At 41.9% G+C, this 21,604-nt stretch overlaps 1 protein-coding gene across 3 annotated transcripts in view; it reads right to left on the reverse strand.

Annotated features, from left to right (window-relative positions):
• Positions 1-21,604, reverse strand: part of ATXN10 (ataxin 10) — a 254,113-nt gene that overhangs the window by 143,404 nt on the left and 89,105 nt on the right. For all 3 annotated transcript variants that reach the window (XM_040439132.1, XM_040439131.1, XM_040439133.1), the window contains exons 4-5: positions 19,358-19,454; positions 9,692-9,856 (exon numbers count right to left, since the gene is read on the reverse strand). In XM_040439132.1, coding sequence (XP_040295066.1) covers positions 9,692-9,856; positions 19,358-19,454 — 262 coding nt within the window. The remainder of the gene's footprint in view (positions 1-9,691; positions 9,857-19,357; positions 19,455-21,604) is intronic.

Below are 21,604 nucleotides of genomic sequence, written 5' to 3' on the forward strand. Positions count from 1 at the left end.
GTATTCCGCTGAAGAGGCCTACAGGATTCTGGCCGTGATGGATGGAAGCGATGGGGACGCCTCACCCGCTGAATCCAGTGGTTCAGAATATGAACCTGTAGACAGCAGTGGCACTAACGGCTAGCAAAGATGACGAGGTTGAGGTCCCTGCTACGGTCAGGCGTACCCGATCCCATGTCAGGGTTCTGCATACCCCGCATGATGAGCCTCATTTGCAGCAGAGTGGTGCTAGCGCTGATCTTGTTTATGGTGCGGCATACACCAGCAGCGCAGCACATCCTGGACCTTCTACCAGCACTACCGTATTCCCTGGTGAAGTGGCGAGCACCAGAAGGGCAGTTCCAGCTGGTACGGTGGCACGTGCAATAACTCCCCCGTCGCAGCCACCGCGTTCACAGGCCCGTAGAACCCTTAGTCTCCCAGAGGTGCTGGCAAATCCTAATTGGCACTCCCCTGCTTCCGCCGCACCCGTATTGCCCCCTTACACTGCCCAGTCTGGAGTTCGCGTGGAGACGGCTCATTTAGGATCGGCCCTTCAGTTTTTTGAGCTGTTCTTCACCGCGGATCTCTATGACCTAGTTGTGGCAGAAACCAACCGCTACGCCACACAGTTTATTACCGTCAATCCGGAAAGCTTCTATGCCCAGCCTTTCCGGTGGAAACCAGTCACAGTTTCCGAGTTAAACATTTTTTTGGGCCTTATACTCAGCATGGGTCTAACTAAAAAAAATGTATTGCGGTCATATTGGTCTAAAGACCCAATACATTACATGCCCATGTTCTCTGCTGCAATGTCCAGGGCACGTTTTGAGGTCATCATGTGCTTTATGCATTTCGCTGACAATAGCACCTGTCATCCAAGAGGCCACCCTGCTTATGAACGGCTCCACAAAATTGAGCCCCTCATAGACCATTTGACATCCAGATTTGCAGATGCGTATACCCCTAATCAAAACATCTGCATAGACGAGTCCCTAGTACATTTTACCGGGCGCCTTGGCATAAAACAGTACATCCCCAGAAAGCGCGCCCGGTATGGGGTCAAACTGTATAAGCTCTGTGAAAGGGCCACAGGCTATACATATCGTTTTAGGGTCTATGAGGGAAAAGACTCAAAACTGGAGCCGGTCGGATGTCCTGACTACCTGGGGAGCAGTGGCAAGATTGTCTGGGACTTGGTGTCACCCTTACGCCACAAGGGGTACCACTTATACGTGGACAATTTTTACTCAAGCGTGGCCCTCTTTCGGCACTTACATCTAGTCGGAATTCAATGCTGTGACACCGCGCGACCTAGTCGCCGGGGCTTCCCCCAACAGCTCGTTAGTACCCGACTTGCACGGGGGGAGAGGGCTGCCTTGTGTGACCAAGAACTGCTCGCGGTGAAGTGGAGGGACAAGAGGGACGTTTACCTTCTGTCCACCATTCACGCAGACACGACTGTCCAAATTGAACGGGCAACTGGAGTCATTGTGAAACCGCTCTCTGTCCACGACTATAACCTTCACATGGGAGGGGTGGACTTCAATGACCAGATGTTGGCTCCCTATTTAGTTTCCCGACGCACCAGACGCTGGTATAAGAAGGTGTCTGTATATTTGATTCAATTGGATGTATATAATAGTTTTGTTCTCTACAGTAAGGCTGGGAGAACAGGATCCTTCCTAAAATTCCAGGAAGAGATCATTTCGGAAATCCTGTATCCAGGAGGGTCCGTGCCCCAAGTCCCTGATGTAGTGAGCCGGCTACATGGCAGACACTTCCCGTCTGTCTATCCTGGTACCCCAACTCAACGTTCCCCAAGAAAAAGATGTTGTGTCTGTAGCAGGGGTGGAATAAGGCGTAACACCACCTTTTTTTGTCCTGACTGTCCTGACCAGCCTGCCCTATGCATAGGGGAGTGTTTCCACAAGTTCCACACTCGGGTACACTATTAGCATAGGGATTGCGTGACACAGGACAGGCACACAGGGGTCTTAGGGCCCTTTCACACACAGGTGCCACAAACCTCTCCTTTCACCTGGGACAAAGTGCATAATGTACTTCGCCACATCTCTGGGCGATTTGCGCTTTGCACATTGTCCCATGGGGAAGGAGAGGTTTGTCCTATAAAAAAGGTAAAAAATAAAATAAAAATCACTGGTAAGCAAAAAAGTTATTGTTCCGTTTCAAAAGTTTATAAAAAAGTTAATGTTCAGTTCAAATGTTATCTAAAGTTAATGTTAATAAATTTATTGTGTTGCAGCCTGTTTTTTTTTGTTGTTTTTTTACCTTCTAGGTGGACCAAGCGATCAAGCAGCTGCAGCACTGATGTGCATTCTGACAGAAGCATTGCGCTGCTGTCAAATTACACAAAAGTCGGTGTATGCGGCGCTGCAAGACGAGATTTCTCCTCTGCAGTAAAAAAAGATATGTTTGCCGAGGCTTATGAGCTGAGGGGGCGGCGGTGTTCATATGCTTTGGCAAACATTTTTTATTAAAAAAATAAAAAATCCCGGCAATGATTTATTCATCCACATCAATTGATGTGAATGGATAAATCAGCTCGTATGCCCTGGCAAACCCAAGTGGGTTTGGATGTTGGGCGGAGCTCCTATGTCCTGGCAGACGCCTTTCCCCTCCTTTTTTTTTTTTTGGCAGAGATTTTTTCATCCACATTGATCGATGCGAATGAAGAAATCTTTAATGCTCAATATAAGGAGAATAGCAGAAACTCCTAATGCTGACCATACATGTAATGATTGTGGAGACCCTTATATGCCAGGGCAGTACAAAAACCCCACAAATGACCCCACTTTGGAAAGAAGACACTCCAAGGTATTCGCTGAGGGGCATATTGAGTCCATGAAAGATTGGAATTTTTGTCCCAAGTTAGCGGAAAGGGAGACTGTGAGAAAAAAAAAATAATATATAAAAATCAATTTCCGCTAACTTGTGCCAAAAAAAAAAAATCTATGAACTCGCCATGCCCCTCATTGAATACCTTGGGGTGTCTTCTTTCCAAAATGGGGTCACATGTGGGGTATTTATACTGCCCTGGCATTTTAGGGGCCCTAAAGCGTGAGAAGAAGTTTGGGATCCAAAGGTCTAAAAATGCCCTCCTAAAAGGAATTTGGGACCCTTTGCGCATCTAGGCTGCAAAAAAGTGTCACACATGTGGTATCGCCGTACTCAGGAGAAGTTGGGCAAGGTGTTTTGGGGTGTCTTTTTACATATACCCATGTTGGGTGAGAGAAATATCTCTATAATGACAACTTTGTATAAAAAAAAAAAATTGAAAAGTTGACTTTTAGAGAGATATTTCTCTCACCCAGCATGGGTATATGTAAAAATACACCCCAAAACACATTGCCCTACTTCTTCCGAGCACGGCGATACCACGTGTGACACTTTTTTGCAGCCTAGGTGGGCAAAGGGGCCCATATTCTAAAGAGCACCTTTAAGATTTCACAGGGCATTTTTTACACATTTTGATTTCAAACTACTTCTCACGCCTTAGGGCCCCTAAAATGCCAGGGCAGTATAAATACCCCACAAGTGACCCCATTTTGGAAAGAAGACACCCCAAGGTATTCCGTGAGGGGCATGGCGAGTTCATAGAATTTTTTATTTTTTGTCACAAGTTAGAGGAAAATGATGTTTTTTTATTTTTTATTTTTTTCTTACCAAGTCTCATGTTCCACTAACTTGTGACAAAAAATAAAAACTTCCATGAACTCACTATGCCCATCACGAAATACCTTGGGGTGTCTTCTTTCCAAAATGGGGTCACTTGTGGGGTAGTTATACTGCCCTGGCATTTTAGGGGCCCTGATGCATGAGAAGTAGTTTGAAATCAAAATGTGTAAAAAATGCCCTGTGAAATCCTAAAGGTGCTCTTTGGAATATGGGCCCCTTTGCCCACCTAGGCTGCAAAAAAGTGTCACACATGTGGTATTGCCGTACTCAGGAGAAGTTGGACAATGTGTATTGGGGTGTCTTTTTACATATACCCATGCTGGGTGAGAGAAATATCTTTTTTTTGCAGCCTAGGTGGGCAAAGGGGCCCACATTCCAAAGAGCACCTTTAGGATTTCACAGGGCATTTTTTACACATTTTGATTTCAAACTACTTCTCACGCATTAGGGCCCCTAAAATGCCAGGGCAGTATACCCCACAAGTGACCCCATTTTGGAAAGAAGACACCCCCAGGTATTTCGAGAAGGGCATAGTGAGTTCATGGAAGTTTTTATTTTTTGTCACAAGTTAGTGGAATATGAGACTTTGTAAGAAAAGAAAAAAAAAAATCATCATTTTCTGCTAACTTGTGACAAAAAATAAAAAGTTCTAGGAACTCAATATGCCCATCAGCTAATACCTTAGGGTGTCTACTTTCCGAAATGGGGTCATTTGTGGGGTTTTTCTTCTGTCTGGGCATTGTAGAACCTCAGGAAACATGACAGGTGCTCAGAAAGTCAGAGCTGCTTCAAAAAGCGGAAAATCACATTTTTGTACCATAGTTTGTAGACGCTATAACTTTTACCCAAACCATTTTTTTTTACCCAAACATTTTTCTTTATCAAAGACAATAAATTTTGAGAAAAATTTATATAGAAATGTAGTTTTTTTGAAAAATTTTACAACTTAAAGTGAAAAATGATTTTTTTTTTACAAAAATTTCGGTAAATTTTGATTAATAACAAAAAGTAAAAATGTCAGCAGCAATGAAATACCAGCAAATGAAAGCTCTATTAGTGAGAAGAAAAGGAGGTAAAATTCATTTGGGTGGTAAGTTGCATGACCGAGCAATAAACCGTTAAAGTTGTGGAGTGCCGATTTGTAAAAAAGGGCCTGGTCACTAGGGGGGTATAAACCTGTGGTCCTTAAGTGGTTAAATAACATCTTCTGACGATACATACCCTTTAAAATGAGGACTTCTGAAGAAAGAAAAAAGAGTAAGAGGCCTCATTGTCTCCATTTCCACTGGACATGTAAGAACTTGATTTCTAGGCTTGAGTCCAGTTTGTTACAATAAAACCATTGTAGATGCTTTAACGTAATAAAATAAAAAAAATAAAATAAAGATGGCTGAGAGGAGTTTGTGGGATCTACACCTGCGCGACAAGCTCGCCAAATAAACAGAAGTGACCAATGTGTCTTGGCTTTGGTGAAAACGTTGGAGAAACTTGGACACAGAGCAATGGCTGTGATCATGACGGCCATCAAACAAGGTCTCGCTCTTTTTGTGTTTGAAGTGGGAGGATTTTTTCTCAAAGCCATTCATTTAATGAATCACTGCGCTTAAATATGATTAATCCACCCCCCACCCTCACTTTTTCTTCATCTTGGTACAGGCACTTCCCAGGACTGGCTCAGGAGGTCTCCAGCTAAAAAGAAAGCTTTAAGCTACATTCTTGTAAAACAAATGACCACCCGAATAAAACAAAGCACCAGTAACAGGAAAGAATGGCGGCAATTACACTTTAATCTGAAGGCACATCTGTTCTATCAAAAATAACCCCCACCAACTCTAAACCTCTCCCTGGTTTTCTATAATCCCTTTGAACCTCTCTTTTTTTGGAAATTCACAATAACTGTTTCAGCTAGAAAATAATATCCTGCAAGTTTAAAGAAGGGCAGAATTAGGGTCAATACACTAACTACCTGTAAAAATGCCTCAAGAGACAAAACTATACATTGTCATTTAGGCGCTATAGCCCCTTATTGTGGCCCATTGGATTTGTCTCACAGGTAGAATAATAAAAACTACTAGGAACTAATCCATTTGTTTTACAACCTCAAAATTGGGACGCTGTGTAAAATGTAACAATCTGAAAATTTCATAGACCCATATTTTATTCACAATAGAACATAGAACACATATCAGAGGCGGAGTGAGATATTTTACCATTTTAATAAAAAAAAAATAAAAAAACTCTGAACTTGACAGCAACAACACATCTCAAAAAAGGTTGGGACGAGGCAACAAAAGGATGGAAAAGTAAGTGGTACTAATAAAAAAAACTGTTGGAGGAGCAATTTGCTACGTCACATGTCCTAGAGAGGCAGAGTCTCACAGATGCAAAGAAGGGCAGAGAATCACCAATCTGAGAAAAATCTAAAAATTGTGGAACAATTTAAATAAAAAAAAAAAAAAGTTCTTAATGTAAAATTGCAAAGACTTTGAATATCCCACAATCTACAATACATAATATCATCAAAACATTCAGATAATCTGGTGAAATTCATGTGCACAAGGGACAAAGCCGAAGGTCAGTATTGGATGCTCGTGATCTATGGGCCCTCAGACAGCACTGCACTAAAAACCGCCATGATTCTGTACTGAAAATCATTGCACGGGCTCAGGAACACTTCCAGAAATCACTGTCTGTAGACAAAGTTTGCTGTGCAATACACAAATGCAAGTTAGAGCTGCATCACGCAAATAAGAAGCCCATATCTCAACACTATACAGAAACCCTGCCATCTTCTCTAGAATGAATCTCATTTAAAATGGACTGGGGCAAAAACGGAAAACTCTTCTGTGGGCAGATGAATCAACATTTTAAATTCTTTTTGGAAACCATGAGAGCTGTGCTTTGCGGACTCCAGAGGAGAGGGACCATCCAGCTTGTTATCAGCACGCAGTTAAAATGCCTGTATCTCTGATGGTTTGGGGCTGCATTAATGCCCATGACTTGGGCAGCTTAAACATCCGGAAAGGGACTATCAATGATGAATAATATATAGAAGTTTTAGAACGACGTATGCTCCCATCAGACGTCTCTTTCAGGGAAGGCCTTACATATTTCAGTAAGACAATGCTAAATTGCACACTGTATCCATCACCACTACATGGCTTAGCAGAAGAGTCTGGATGCTGAACTATCCTGCCTACAGTCCAGATCGGTCACTGATAGAAAACATTTGCCGGATCATAAAACAAAATATCCAGCAAAGAGCCAGGACTGAGAAGCAGCTAGAAGCCTACATCAGACACGAATGGGACAACATTCTTCTCCCAAAACTCCAGCAATTTGTCTCCCAGACATTTACAGTCTGTTGGAAGAAGAGGATAACCAGGAAGGCAGTGACTTGGAGATTATTTTTAAGACTACCACTGCACATCAGCAGCAAATGATTGACCACAAGGAGGCGCTTACTAATAACATTTATACAGGCCCTATTGAGCACAATAATAAATCTGTATACAGAAAGTTTCTAAGCTCCCACCCTAGGTAGGCAGTTATAATTTTCTCATTTAACGTTATGCACGGATTATGCAGGGTTGATCATGAACAAGTTCAGCTGAACACGAAGTGCTCAAGCCTGTCTGCCCTGTTACTAATGTGTCCCAGATCCAGTGCCTTGCGTTTTCTTGCTCCTCCCCTCTACCCAGGGACTTTAAAGGAAATGTGTCAACAGAAAATGGCCTATTGTTTAAATCACATTTTTATGGTTAAAATATTTTTAAAGAAAGTCATTTTTAATTTTCCACGTCAACATCTATATTTAAAAGAAAAACATAAAATCCTGCAGTTTTTGCTCTGGCCAGTAAGACTAATAATACTGGGTTCACGTCTGCATTGTGAACTTCGGCAGTCTGTGCCAGTGGAGGAACAGACTGCTGAAGTTCACCTTATCCGGTATAGCCAAATACCACCATACACAGTGAATGGTAATGGTTTTCTGGCATATACGCAGACTTTCGGCCAGACACATTTTTTTTGCGTGTAGATGCAGATGCGAATCTAGCCTAATAGGTGCCATTTCTTGGTCTGTACAGATCACCTTACTGCAGTTATCTGCTTATCTATACCCAGAGGTTACAGGCAGATATAGAATGACAGATAAGACAGGATCCACAATTCACAATAGGTGATTGACAAGGCTAATCTATTCTTTCCTTGTACAATGACCTATGCACAGGTCACAGATCACAAGAGCATGCCTGGAAAACTCCACAGAAGTCAGCGAGGTCCCCTCCTGACCATTGTGTCTATGGACCATGGGGATGCCGTAAAGCAATTTTCTTGATGCTTTCTAAATGCTGTTAAGGACAGCTCAGGCAAGATGGCAGCCCCTACAGGGAGTGCAGAATTATTAGGCAAATGAGTATTTTGACCACATCATCCTCTTTATGCATGTTGTCTTACTCCAAGCTGTATAGGCTCGAAAGCCTACTACCAATTAAGCATATTAGGTGATGTGCATCTCTGTAATGAGAAGGGGTGTGGTCTAATGACATCAACACCCTATATCAGGTGTGCATAATTATTAGGCAACTTCCTTTCCTTTGGCAAAATGGGTCAAAAGAAGGACTTGACAGGCTCAGAAAAGTCAAAAATAGTGAGATATCTTGCAGAGGGATGCAGCACTCTTAAAATTGCAAAGCTTCTGAAGCGTGATCATCGAACAATCAAGCGTTTCATTCAAAATAGTTAACAGGGTCGCAAGAAGCGTGTGGAAAAACCAAGGCGCAAAATAACTGCCCATGAACTGAGAAAAGTCAAGCGTGCAGCTGCCAAGATGCCACTTGCCACCAGTTTGGCCATATTTCAGAGCTGCAACATCACTGGAGTGCCCAAAAGCACAAGGTGTGCAATACTCAGAGACATGGCCAAGGTAAGAAAGGCTGAAAGACGACCACCACTGAACAAGACACACAAGCTGAAACGTCAAGACTGGGCCAAGAAATATCTCAAGACTGATTTTTCTAAGGTTTTATGGACTGATGAAATGAGAGTGAGTCTTGATGGGCCAGATGGATGGGCCCGTGGCTGGATTGGTAAAGGGCAGAGAGCTCCAGTCTGACTCAGACGCCAGCAAGGTGGAGGTGGAGTACTGGTTTGGGCTGGTATCATCAAAGATGAGCTTGTGGGGCCTTTTCGGGTTGAGGATGGAGTCAAGCTCAACTCCCAGTCCTACTGCCAGTTTCTGGAAGACACCTTCTTCAAGCAGTGGTACAGGAAGAAGTCTGCATCCTTCAAGAAAAACATGATTTTCATGCAGGACAATGCTCCATCACACGCGTCCAAGTACTCCACAGCGTGGCTGGCAAGAAAGGGTATAAAAGAAGAAAATCTAATGACATGGCCTCCTTGTTCACCTGATCTGAACCCCATTGAGAACCTGTGGTCCATCATCAAATGTAAGATTTACAAGGAGGGAAAACAGTACACCTCTCTGAACAGTGTCTGGGAGGCTGTGGTTGCTGCTGCACGCAATGTTGATGGTGAACAGATCAAAACACTGACAGAATCCATGGATGGCAGGCTTTTGAGTGTCCTTGCAAAGAAAGGTGGCTATATTGGTCACTGATTTGTTTTTGTTTTGTTTTTGAATGTCAGAAATGTATATTTGTGAATGTTGAGATGTTATATTGGTTTCACTGGTAAAAATAAATAATTGAAATGGGTATATATTTGTTTTTTGTTAAGTTGCCTAATAATTATGCACAGTAATAGTCACCTGCACACACAGATATCCCCCTAAAATAGCTAAAACTAAAAACAAACTAAAAACTACTTCCAAAAATATTCAGCTTTGATATTAATGAGTTTTTTGGGTTCATTGAGAACATGGTTGTTGTTCAATAATAAAATTAATCCTCAAAAATACAACTTGCCTAATAATTCTGCACTCCCTGTATAATCAAGTTCATTTTTTTACATTAAAAAAATTATAATAGGAAATCCAAATAGTACATACAGCCACTCCGCATCTGACTGCTTGCTGTAGGCAGTTATTACCCCCAGGGAAACGTTAAGGTTGGCAGGTTCTAACAAGTCAGCCATTTTGTCTTCATCCATACAAGTGTACAAAACCATGGAAGCATAAGCAGAGACTTTGTCATCTTCATGGGTCAGGCAATTTCTACAAAATAAAATAGACAAGCAAGAAAACAATTGTGATAATATTGAAGGTGTTCAATTCGTCACCACTGTTAAAGGGGTTTTCCAAGACTTTTATCATCAGTATCTGATCGGTGAGGATCCAACACCCAGATCTCCCACTGATCGGCAGTTTGATAAGGAACTAGCGCTCGCAGTAGCACCGTGGCCCTTTCTCAGTTTAGCCTATGTGCTTTTATGATTTAAAAATGGTCCTTCAGACCAATAACACGTTTTTGTTCCCTGTGCTACTTCTTGTTAAAACATAACATTTATTAAATCCATATTAATATATCTACTGACTAAATAAAAGAATTAAAAGTATGAAAGAAAGAAAGAAAGAAAGAAAGAAAGAAAGAAAGAAAGAAAGAAAGAAAGAAAGAAAGAAAGAAAGAAAAAGAAAAAGAAAGAAAAAGAAAAAGAAAGGAAAAGAAACTATCACACACTGTTTGTGTCGCAGTGTGAATAGACTAAGGGATACCGTGATGCGTTTTATATACAGGACCGTGCTGCTTCAATCTCCATAGAGGGATAGACTTTCGTAGCAGGATTTTTCCGCACTTCCTAAATGTAGTATATACAAATCCTCACAGTCGCTCACACCCTCCCGGTAGATCGGATTTTTTTGGTGCGTCTTTTTAAAATGTAATGAAACACTATGGGTTTCGAGGGCCTTTTATATATTTCGTATGTGTTCCTGAATTCTTATTTTTAGTTTGCAGGTGGTACGCCCGACATACTGCAACCCGCACGAGCATTCTAACAGATAGATAGCACCTTCTTTTTCACAGGCGATTTCGCCATTGATCTTGTGGCGATTGCCTTTCACTGGGATCATTTTTTTTTAGAATCAACCAATTCTTGCGGATAGCATTTTTAATCGCCCCAGCTCCTATATTATACTGGTTTAGAAACGTGAAGTGAAAATCCTTCTCTTTCCTCAAAGCTCCTCTTTCTTTCTTCCCCGACCTCCTATCATAATCCACCTGTTTCTTACCCTCATTTAGATCTTCAATATAGTACCCCTTCTCTACAAAGCGGTCTTGAATAATTCGGCTCTGTTCTTCATACACAGCTTCCTCTGTGCAATTCCGGCTGATCCTAGTAAGCTGCCCCTTAGGTATATTAGGTGAGCCTTTCCAGCGTGCTAATATAGGTTCACTTGCCTTCTATCCCTGCGCTATGTTCATTTGCTTATAAACCTTTTGCTAGATTTTCATATCTATGTGCACCTGCTTTCTAAAAAAATAAATAAATAACCAAACACTGCCCCGACATGTTTCGCCAGCTAATCTGTTGTCCTCAGGGGATTTGCACAAAGTGTGTTTGAAAGGGGCAGGAACGACCTCTTAAACCCTCTGATGCTGACGTCACTGACATGGGTGGCATATCGCTAACCTCAGTATTGTTATATGAGCTTTTGGGGATAGTTACAGAAGCGCTAATTGTAGCGATTCCTTCCTTCTCTCCCCTCCCTCCAGGTGAAGTACCCCCTTGCGCTCAATCCCTCTCCTCCCATGTAGCTCCTGCGCATGACTGCGGACTTCATCAAGAATCGCTTCATTGGCATCCACTACGCATGTCAAAGGACTTAGGTTTTTCTTCACTCTAGGTTATCGATCTCCTCTGCGCATGTCTAAGCACTTTCTTATTTGCCGACTCGGTCCATAAAAAATTATTCTAAGTACATTGGCAATTTATTCACTGTCACTCATGTGTGTCCCCTCTTGGTTTTTACTGTTCTTAAAGGGAATCTGTCACCTGGTTTGACCATATTAAGCTCTCACCATTGCCATGTTTAATAAATTACCTCATCTCCTGTGGTGGTTTTATTTCTTATATTCATGCTTTCATTTTGCTAAAAAAAAGCGATCTTTGTGTTATGCAAATGAACCCTGAAGGTGCCCAGAAGGGCGTTATTCTTCACCCTCTGAGCCCAGTAACTCCCCCCCCCCCCGCAGTGCCTAGCCCGCCATAGTTTATAGCCCAAGCACGCCTCCTCGCTATGCAGTGTCGTCCCACAGCCTAGTTTAATGGCGCCACCCCCTCTGCTACATCAGTTAATTCATTCAAACCAGGCACCTGGAATCTTCAGTTAGTCCGGCTGAAATCTTGCGCAGGCGCAGTACCGCCTACTGCCTGTGCGATCCGACCGCTCCCGAGGGCAACAGCCTCAAAAGTGTCACTGGGCATGCGCAGAGCCCAATGACGTCTTCTTATCGCTGTTGCCCTCAGGAGCGGTCGGATCGCACAGGCGCAGGCAGTACTGCGCCTGCACGAGATTTCAGCAGGACTAACTGAAGATTCCAAGTGCCTGGTTTGAATGAATTAACTGACGTAGCAGAGGGGGCGGCGCCATTAAACTAGACTGTGGGATGATACTACATAGCGAGGAGGTGTGCTTGGGCTATAAACTAAGGTGGGCTAGGCACTGCGGGGGGGAGAGTTACTGGGCTCAGAGGGTGAAGAATAACGTCCCTCTGGGCACCTTCGGGGTTCATTTTCATAACACAAAGATCGCTTTTTTAGCAAAATGAAAGCATGAATATAAGAAATAAAACCACTGCAGGAGATAAGGTATTTTATTAAACATGGCAATGGTGAGAGCTTAATATGGTCAAACCAGGTGACAGATTCCCTTTAACTAAAATAGTCCACCATATACTTTGGATATACTGGTATTAAATCTATGAGTTTTGATATGTTGATGATATCTGATGAGTTAGTCATAAATAAATCTACCCACATTGAATCAGGTCTATTTTTCAAAACAGGTCTATAAATACACTTTTACTCTTTTTAATATAAATTGCTAATCAAGTTGTTCATTATTAGATCATAGGCATTTATTTAATTAGATTCTTCTCCTAACTATTTACAATCAACTATTTAATTGCCATATATGTTTAATGTGCACAAGATTACCCTCACTGTTACATTTCTTCAATATCCTTTTTCATCAAAGAGGCATGCTCATCTAATACCACAACTTTCATAATTACATTTATGTTTAATAGCCATGATTATTTCTATTTACAAATATTTGAGTCTACATTATTTTCCTATTTATCATTATTTTTATTTGTTCTTTTCTTATTTATTTCTTATTTTTATTGCATTTTTATCTACATTTAAATTACTCTATTTTTATTTTAATGTATTTATTTTGGGTCTCCTTCCTATGTGCATATATACATCTACCTCCAAATTATGGTAATTCATATATGGACGCAGATGTACTGTGACATTATAAACTTTAGTGCTATTGCGGAACTAGGTGAAAGTCCAAGAAAATGGGGGGGGGGGGACCTCTTGGGGATAAAACTTATCATACGCCGTAACCACTCCTAGTTATCATTATTATCCCTAGAATACATTAGTCATGTAGAACTATTATCACCTCTTGTTTTCATCTGTGTCTTCAATTGTGGAGCCACTACAGTCATAGAAATTATACATAAGTGAATCCTTCATTCAATCCTAAAGGGGTCAGGCTCTTAAAGGGAGTCTGCCCCCACTATATGACCATATACAGCACTTACATTGTCCTATAGCACACCTATACATGAATGTAATAGTACCTTTGTCTTTTTCTTTACACTTGCAGAAGCTGGAAAAACAAAGTTTAATTTGCATGCAAATGAGCACCCGCATTTGCCCAGGGGCGGTGTTCACTGTGTTGGAGCCCAGGCTGCTCTGCCTTTTTTCATCGTTTCCCCGCCCCATCCTCTGCCTCTGCCCGCCCTCCTATTCCCTTGTGTCATCCTTCGGTCCAGCCATTGTGGGCACGGCATTGCTTTAACCACTGCGCATGCGCCGGCGAACGCCCCCTTGCCGCTGGTTTCGCGCCGTTCGCCAGCGCAGTAGTTAAAGCAATGCCGTGCCTACAATGGGCATCGTATTGCGCATGCCCCGGTCCGGCGAGCCAGTGCACGGGTGCGGGATCTCGGCCAGACCAAAGGAGGACGCAAGGGAATAGGAGGGCGGGCAGAGGCTGGGGCGGGGAAACAATGAAAAAAGGCAGAGCAGCCTGGGCTCCAACACAGTGAACGCCGCTCCTGGGCTCTTGCGAGTGCTCATTTGCATATGAATTAAACTTAGTTTTTCCAGCTTCTGCAAGTGCAAAGAAAAATACAAAAATACTATTACATTTATGTATAGGGGTGCTATAGGACAATGTAAGCACTGTATATGGCCATATGGAGGTGACAGACTCCCTTTAAAGCGATATATCCATTTTGTTTGCTGTAATTTTTTATCTATATCTCCTAGTCTTGGGCCTGCATACATTCTCTTGATGCCCCAAAATTTGAGGTTTTTAGTGTACCCTTTATGTTTTCCTTGAATATATGTCTTGAGAGGCAGGTATCCGATTCTTTATTAATACAATTCAATTGTTTGGATATTTGTCTTCTTAACTGTTGTATAGTTTTACCTATATAGAGCTTAGGGCATCCACATTTAATGGCATAAATTACACCCATGGACTTGCAATTTATATATTCTTTGATTTCGTACTTTTTATTATTAACTGGATTGGTGAATTCCTTTCTTGGTACCATATTGTTGCAGAAAATGCAATCTCCGCAAGGATAAGAGCCTCTTGTGGATAGCCATGTGGTTTTATGCTCTTTTTGGTTTTGTTGAAAATGACTGTGCACCAGACTCTTTTTAATTTTTCCCTCTTCTGTATGTAATTGTTGGGTTGGGAGGGATTACTTCTCTCAATTCTTCATCTCTCATCAGAATGTGCCAATGTCGTTTCAAGATATTTAGAACTTTCTCATGTTACACATCATACGTGCCAATGCAATGTATTATCCTTTTATTTTCGTCATCTCCCATTTGTTTTTTGTCCTACAAGAGGGTAGTTCTTTCAAAGTTTTTGGCTCTATTATATGTCTTGTGTAAAACTTTTTTTGGGTAGCCTCTAGCCCTAAACCTTCTGTATAGGAGCATACTTTCTTGTTCAAAACTCTTTCGTTGAGCAGTTATGTTTAGCTCGTAGGTATTGGCCTAACAGAGAATGCCTTTCTTTAAGGCCTGTGGGTGGTAACTCCTCCAATGCAAAAGGCTATTGGTTTAAGTGGCTTTCCTGTACACTTCTGATCAGGCTCCAGAGAAATTTTTAGGTCAAGAAAATTTAACTCTTGTTGTGTATTTCTACAGTAAACTTCAGACCTACTTCGTTAGTTAATACTTCTACAAATTGTGAAAAATGTTTTTCCGTGCTTTCCCATAAAATTAAAATATCATCGATATATCTCCCCCAAAACAAAACCTATTTAGTGAAATCAGGGTGTTGTTCCGTGAAAGCTACTCTTTCCTCCCACCAACCTAAAAATAAATGAGCAAAACTCTGTGCACAAATTGTCCCCATTGCAGTCCCAGTGATCTGTAAATAATATTTACCATTAAATATGAAATAATTGTGTGTTAACAGAAAATGTTACGGTGGCATAGAACAAGTGATGATAATAGTTCTACATGACTAATGTATTCTAGTGATAATCATGATAACTGGTTACGGCGTATGATAAGTTTTATCCCCAAGAGGTCGCCCCCCCCCCCCCCATTTTCTCTGACTCCCAACTAGTTCCGCAATAGCACTAAGGTCTATCATGTCACAGTACATCTGCGTCCCAGTGCTATATAAATTACCATCATTTGGAGGTAGATGTATATATGCACAGAAGACACAAAATAAATACATTCAAATAAAAATTGAATAATAATTGAAATGTAAATAAATACAATAAAAATAAGAAATAAATAAGAAAAAAACAAATAAAAATAATGCTAAATAGGAAAATAATGTAGAATCAAATATTTGTAAATAGAAATAATCATGGCTATTAAACAAATATAATTATGAAAGTTGTGATATTAGATGAGCATGACTCTTATATATGGCAATTAAATAGTTGATTGTAAATAGTGAGGAGAAGAATCTAATTAAATAAATGCTGTAAGAAGGTACAAGGAATCATCGTGTTACCGAGGTTCCTGGCCTCGGTGGCGTAAGAGCCAGTTTTCTGTGTCAGCAGCAGTTGCTGTGTGACACCTTGCCATCTAGTATGGCTGTAAATAGCTGATTCGGGACGGCTCTTACTGGGAGTAGTCAAAGTGCTGGATGGGTGACTACTCCACACGGTCCAGGCCGGGTTTTCACAGGCCTATAAAAAACAGCTAGCAGTGTCAGGTGGGTGGATTACTCCTCTCTGACACTGGAGCAGTGTGAAAGTCTGCTGAGATCTGAGGCCTGTGTGTGGGCTGAAAGCTGCAGACAGTGTGTTGGGCGAGCAGGTGGACTTTGAGGCTGAGCATTCAGCCGGGTGTGGATTAAACACCCAGGATCAAAGGTGAATGTTTTTCTGTATGAACTGTTTTGGGTGTGAACTAACACCAATACTGAAAATGGACTGTCATACTGTGAACCTGCAACTAGTGTGAATAAACACTGCAGTTTTTAAGTTACAAACGTGTCTTTATCTCTATACTGCACCTGCTTGTCCTGTCTACCAGAGCGAATCCCCACAATGCCCATGATCTAATAATGAACATGATTAATGTAATAAAGCAATTTATAATTGTATTTATAGACATGTTTTGAAAAATCGACATGATTCAATGTGGGTAGATTTATTTATGACTAACTCATCAAATATCAACATATCAAAAATCAAAACTCATAGATTTAATACCAGTATATTCAAAGTATATGGTGGAATATTTTAGTTAAGAACAGTAAAAACCAAGAGGGGACACACATGAGAGTGACAGTGAATAAATTGCCAAAGTACCGTACTTAAAATAATTTTTTATAGACAGTCGCAAATAAGAAAGTGCTTAGACATGCGCAGAGGAGATCGATAACCTAGAGTGAAGAAAAACCTAAGTCCTTTGACATGCGCAGTGAATGCCAATGAAGCGATTCTTGATGAAGTCCGCAGTCATGCGCAGGAGCTACATGGGAGGAGAGGGATTGAGCGCAAGGGGGTACTTCACCTGGAGGGAGGGGAGAGAAGGAAGGGGTCGCTACAAATCAGCGCTTCTGTAACTATCCCCAAAAGCTCACATAACAATACTGAGGTTCGCGATATGCCACCCATGTCACTGACGTCAGCATCAGAGGGTTTAAGAGGCCGTTCCCGCCCCTTTCAAACACACTCTGCGCAAATTCCCTGAGGACAACAAATTAGCTGGCGAAACATGTCGGGGCAGTGTTTGGTTATTTTTTTAGAAAGCAGGTGCACAGATATGAAAATCTAACAAAAGGTTTATAAGCAAATGAACATAGCGCAGTGATAGAAGGCAATTGAACCTATATTAGCACGCTGGAAAGGCTCACGATATCCCTTAGCTAGTCAATTCACAACGTGACGCAAACAGTGTGTGATAGTAGATACAGATAGAAAGAAACTGACACAGCTGATACTTTTAATGCTTTTATTTATTCAGTAGATATATTAATATGGATTTTATAAATGTTATGTTTTAACAAGTAGAAGTAGCACAGGGAACAAAAAGGCGTTATTGGTCTGATGGACCATTTTTAAATAATAAAAGTTATGGGGAGCCTTTGACATGTGCTAGGGGTCAACTTTTGTTTAGTTATGGCCTATGTGCAGCTCAGCCCCATAGAAAATGAATGGGGCTGAGTACGATACAAGCACAGCCACTGTACAATATACGGCGCTGTGCTTGCGGGGCACTACTGCCAGCACCAGTGCCTTCTGAAACAGCTATAACTGCATACAATTCCTTCCAACCCCTCCATTTACTAGAATTGGGGACCCCAGCAACATAATTGTGGAAGAGTTTGAATAAAGCATTAAAGCCTACTGCTACAATCAAGATGTAGCGGGGTGATTAAAACCCCCAAACTCTGAACTCCGTTTTGCCCAGAATACCCCTTTAAAGGGGTTGTCTGGCTTTAAATCACATGGCCGTATTATACAATAAATCTAGTGCTGTCTTTGCGCCAGATCCATTACTATATTCTATAAAGCTGCTGTCCAGTCTAATATAAATTAGTCAATTCATCGTATTTTTCTCTTTCAAACTCAGTGCTTTGTTTCAGTGAATGGAAACTTTTAAAATGACTATTTACTGATTATTTTTAGCTTATTATTATTTTACATTTTAAATCAGAGACTGAAAACCTATCCTGACCTAGTTCTGTTCACAGCACTGAGGGTTTTTCACCCAGTGCAAAGAAAAGTTTAAAGGGTTATTCTTACCTTACAAAGGGATGGTAGTGGTAGTTTCCCTGGATAAGTACCACATTCTTCACTCTATAAGACGCACTCACCCCCTCCCAAATGGCAGTGCGTCTTATTGAGCAAATAATAATGACGGTCACGAGTATGCAGGAGACACAGACATAGTGCATTTAGGTGTCAGGTCAAAGTGCAGCAAAGGTCCGGAAGAAGACCAACGAGTGGCAAGTGTCAGCGCAGTCCGAAGCAAGAGAGGTACATTTTTTAATTTATTTTTTCTGTCTGATTGCGCTTGGGGGTCTTCTCTAAAGTCGGAGAAGGAATGGGGGTCTGAAACAGAGGTCTGATGAGGAATGGGGGTCTGAAACAGAGGTCTGATGAGGAAATCGGGGTGTGAAACAGAGAATGGAGCTTGGGGGTCTGATCTGAGGAGCAATGGGGGTCTGATGTGAGGCCTGAGGAGGAATGGGGGTCTAATACAGAGGTCTGATGGAGCTTGGGGTCTGATGAGTGATGAAAATGTATTTTATTTTTTTCATATTTTCCTCTTAGTGCGTCTTATAGAGCAAAAATACAGTACTTTATGATTGGTGAGGGATTTTAGCTCTGAGACTCCCACCAACTGGATTGCAGAGCTCAATTTGTGCTGGGTCCTTTCTAAGCTTCCCCTGCAAAGCAGCACTCCTGTAGGGAGTAGGGAACAGCAGCCAGCCCATTTCAATTGAATGAAACCGTGCTAAGATTTGCTGCACAGTGGATGACCAGTGAGCCAAAAAATTGGAAAATAATAAAATAAAATTACGGTCTGAATGCCTAGGGGAGGAGTTTCCGTGTAGCAGAGGACTCATTAAAGGGGTTTTACAGGACTTAGATATTGATGGCCTATGTTCAGGAGAGGTCATCAATATCAGATCAATTGGGGTCCGACAACCCGCACACCCACCACTCAGCTGTTTTCGGCACCTCTAAGCACTAGAAACTATACAGTGTGTACTGGCTGTGCCGGGGTACTGAACTACAGTATGCTGGCACCAGAAACTGTATGACCCTGCAGTCTGTAGAGGAGCACAGGGTGACAGGAATAAAGCTCACGGCAGCTATATCTTGTTCACCATTTGCTCTGGGTTAACCCTCGAACAGAGAGTAAATAAATCTTATCAAGGAAGAACGGCTGGATTACAAGTTGACTCCACCACAAAACTTCTAATTATAAAGAGAGGGATTTAGTGCAGAAAATGGAAAACAGTCTTGTTCATACTTACAGGAAGAGATGTGGAAAAGCATGCTTCCAGATGCTATTTTGAGAATCCTTGTTCCCTCCTGCAACATTGCCAAGGAACTGTAGGCCGCAGCGGAAGGCTGAAAAAACGCAAGAAGAGAAATGATTTAATTAAGAATAACATTAGAAATGAAAGAAGGGTGAAACTCCTTTAACTTATTCGATAATCCATACAGCTTTATAATCTTGCACAAAACTGCATTATATAGTGTAGTTTCTCAGGACCTGGTGTGACGAGGTAAAAATTCTAGCAGCTAGTATACTTTTCTATGACTGCTTGTTAATTGATAATGTCTGATAATCTGGCATCCTTCAAGCCTCCTTGATGTCCAATTAGTAATGGCACATTTACAAGTACCGACTGAGCAGGCAATTATAGGGAAGGAACTGTTGCTCCCCAATAACTGCCTGCTCATCAGTGGAGGCAAGAGCTACATTTACATGCAGCGATCCCCTCCACTGTATGAGAGATGGCTATTGCAGTCGCTCGTCCTCCTAAAGGTTCATTGTTTCTGGGCAGTGCTGTGTGAACAGTGTTCTGCTCCCCAGAAACAATCACTTAGGTGTCCGCATAAACTATTATTACACCCAATGGAGAAGCTCATTCATCAGGGCAATTATTGGGAATGAGTGTTTTTTCTCAATAATCTGCCCAATAATAGTCCAATTTTTTGGGCGAAACGGCCATGAGGACATACTGACATGTAGGCCCCTATCACACGGGCGAGTATTCCGCGCGGATGCGATGCGCGAGTTGAACGCATAGCACACGCACTGAATCCTGACCCATTCATTTCTATGGGGCTGTTCACATGAGCGTTGTTTTTAACGCATCACTTCTGCGTTGCGTGAAAATCGCAGCAGGCTCTATTTTGTGCGTTTTTCACACAACGCGGGCCCAATAGAAGTGAATGGGGCTGCGTGAAAAACGCATTGCATCCGGATGTACTGCATTGCGTTGCGTTTTTCACGCAAGTAACTTAGCAACACTCATGGGATTTAAAGACAGGAAGTAGGCGTTTCTCAGCGTCTGTCTGCGTCAGTTTTGTGCCTGAACAAGAGGGAGAAAGTTGGCAGCATCAACTTTTCAGCCCTTGCGGAGCCCAAAAATGCCCAAAACACCACACGTTATGGACGTTTAAAGGCTCATTGTCCTGGTGCAGGAGAGGCCCTGCATCTGGGATCTTCGGTCTGGGGTGTACCAGGACCGTTATAAAAAGGATGCCGCCTGGACGGGGGTTACCCAGGAACTTTTTGCCACAATTTGGGAGAAGACACAAGGCCCAAGTAGAAGAAATGTAAGTAAGTACACAATGTATACATGTTTGAGCCTTTCAGTACTCCCTAGTATATAGTCGTAGTTATAAGTTAGTGTTCCTAGTATATAGGCGTAGTTATACGTTAGTGTTCCTAGTATATAGGCGGTAATTGAAAATTTTTTATGAATAGATTTTGATATTGATACCTGTTCCTTTCATGCCTTTGTATTACCAGTTGAAGAGGTCAAGAATCGTTGGCGGAGCTGCAGGGACCAGTTCCGCAAAGAAATGAAACAGCGTGGGAGGAATGGGGCTGGTCCCCCCAAGAAAAGGCCCTATCTTTTCCGGGAGAAGCTGATGTTCCTGCGTGATGTAATGGAGCTGCGTCCGTAAGTCCATTTTAGTCATACTGAAATGGTCATTGGAGTTGTATTTATGGTATGGACATATAGGTTACAGATGTAGCAGGGTAAACACACATGCTTTATGTGACATGTGATGCTAACTAGATGCTAATAAATGCATTATGCAATAGCTTTTCTAGGCATTTTGCTTAAAGATAACATGATTATTATAGACATTAAAGTTAAAGAGTGTGTGTTATTCCTGCTACATCTGTACTTATAATGTAAATAAAGTATTGAAATTTCAACATATGTTTTTTATTTTCTAATGTTTTTAGAACTGAGGACAACCTAGAGGAGGAAGGTGATGAGTCGGCACCGCACCAATCAAGTGCATGTGAGGCGGACACCACATCAGCACAGCATGAAAGTGGAGCTGGACCAAGCACAGCACCATCAAGGCCTCCTGCAGGATCTGGTGCCGATTTTCCCCCCCTCTGGCTCTACCCAGCAGGGCCAGACGACAGGGCAATGCCTCCTGCCGAATCCAACATAAATATGCAAGTTCTAGATTATTTATCTAGAGCACGGCAGGAGGATCATCATGACATGTTTGCCCGTAGTCTG

This window comes from Bufo bufo, chromosome 1, assembly GCF_905171765.1.
Source record: "Bufo bufo chromosome 1, aBufBuf1.1, whole genome shotgun sequence".
NCBI classification, from domain to species: domain Eukaryota; kingdom Metazoa; phylum Chordata; class Amphibia; order Anura; family Bufonidae; genus Bufo; species Bufo bufo.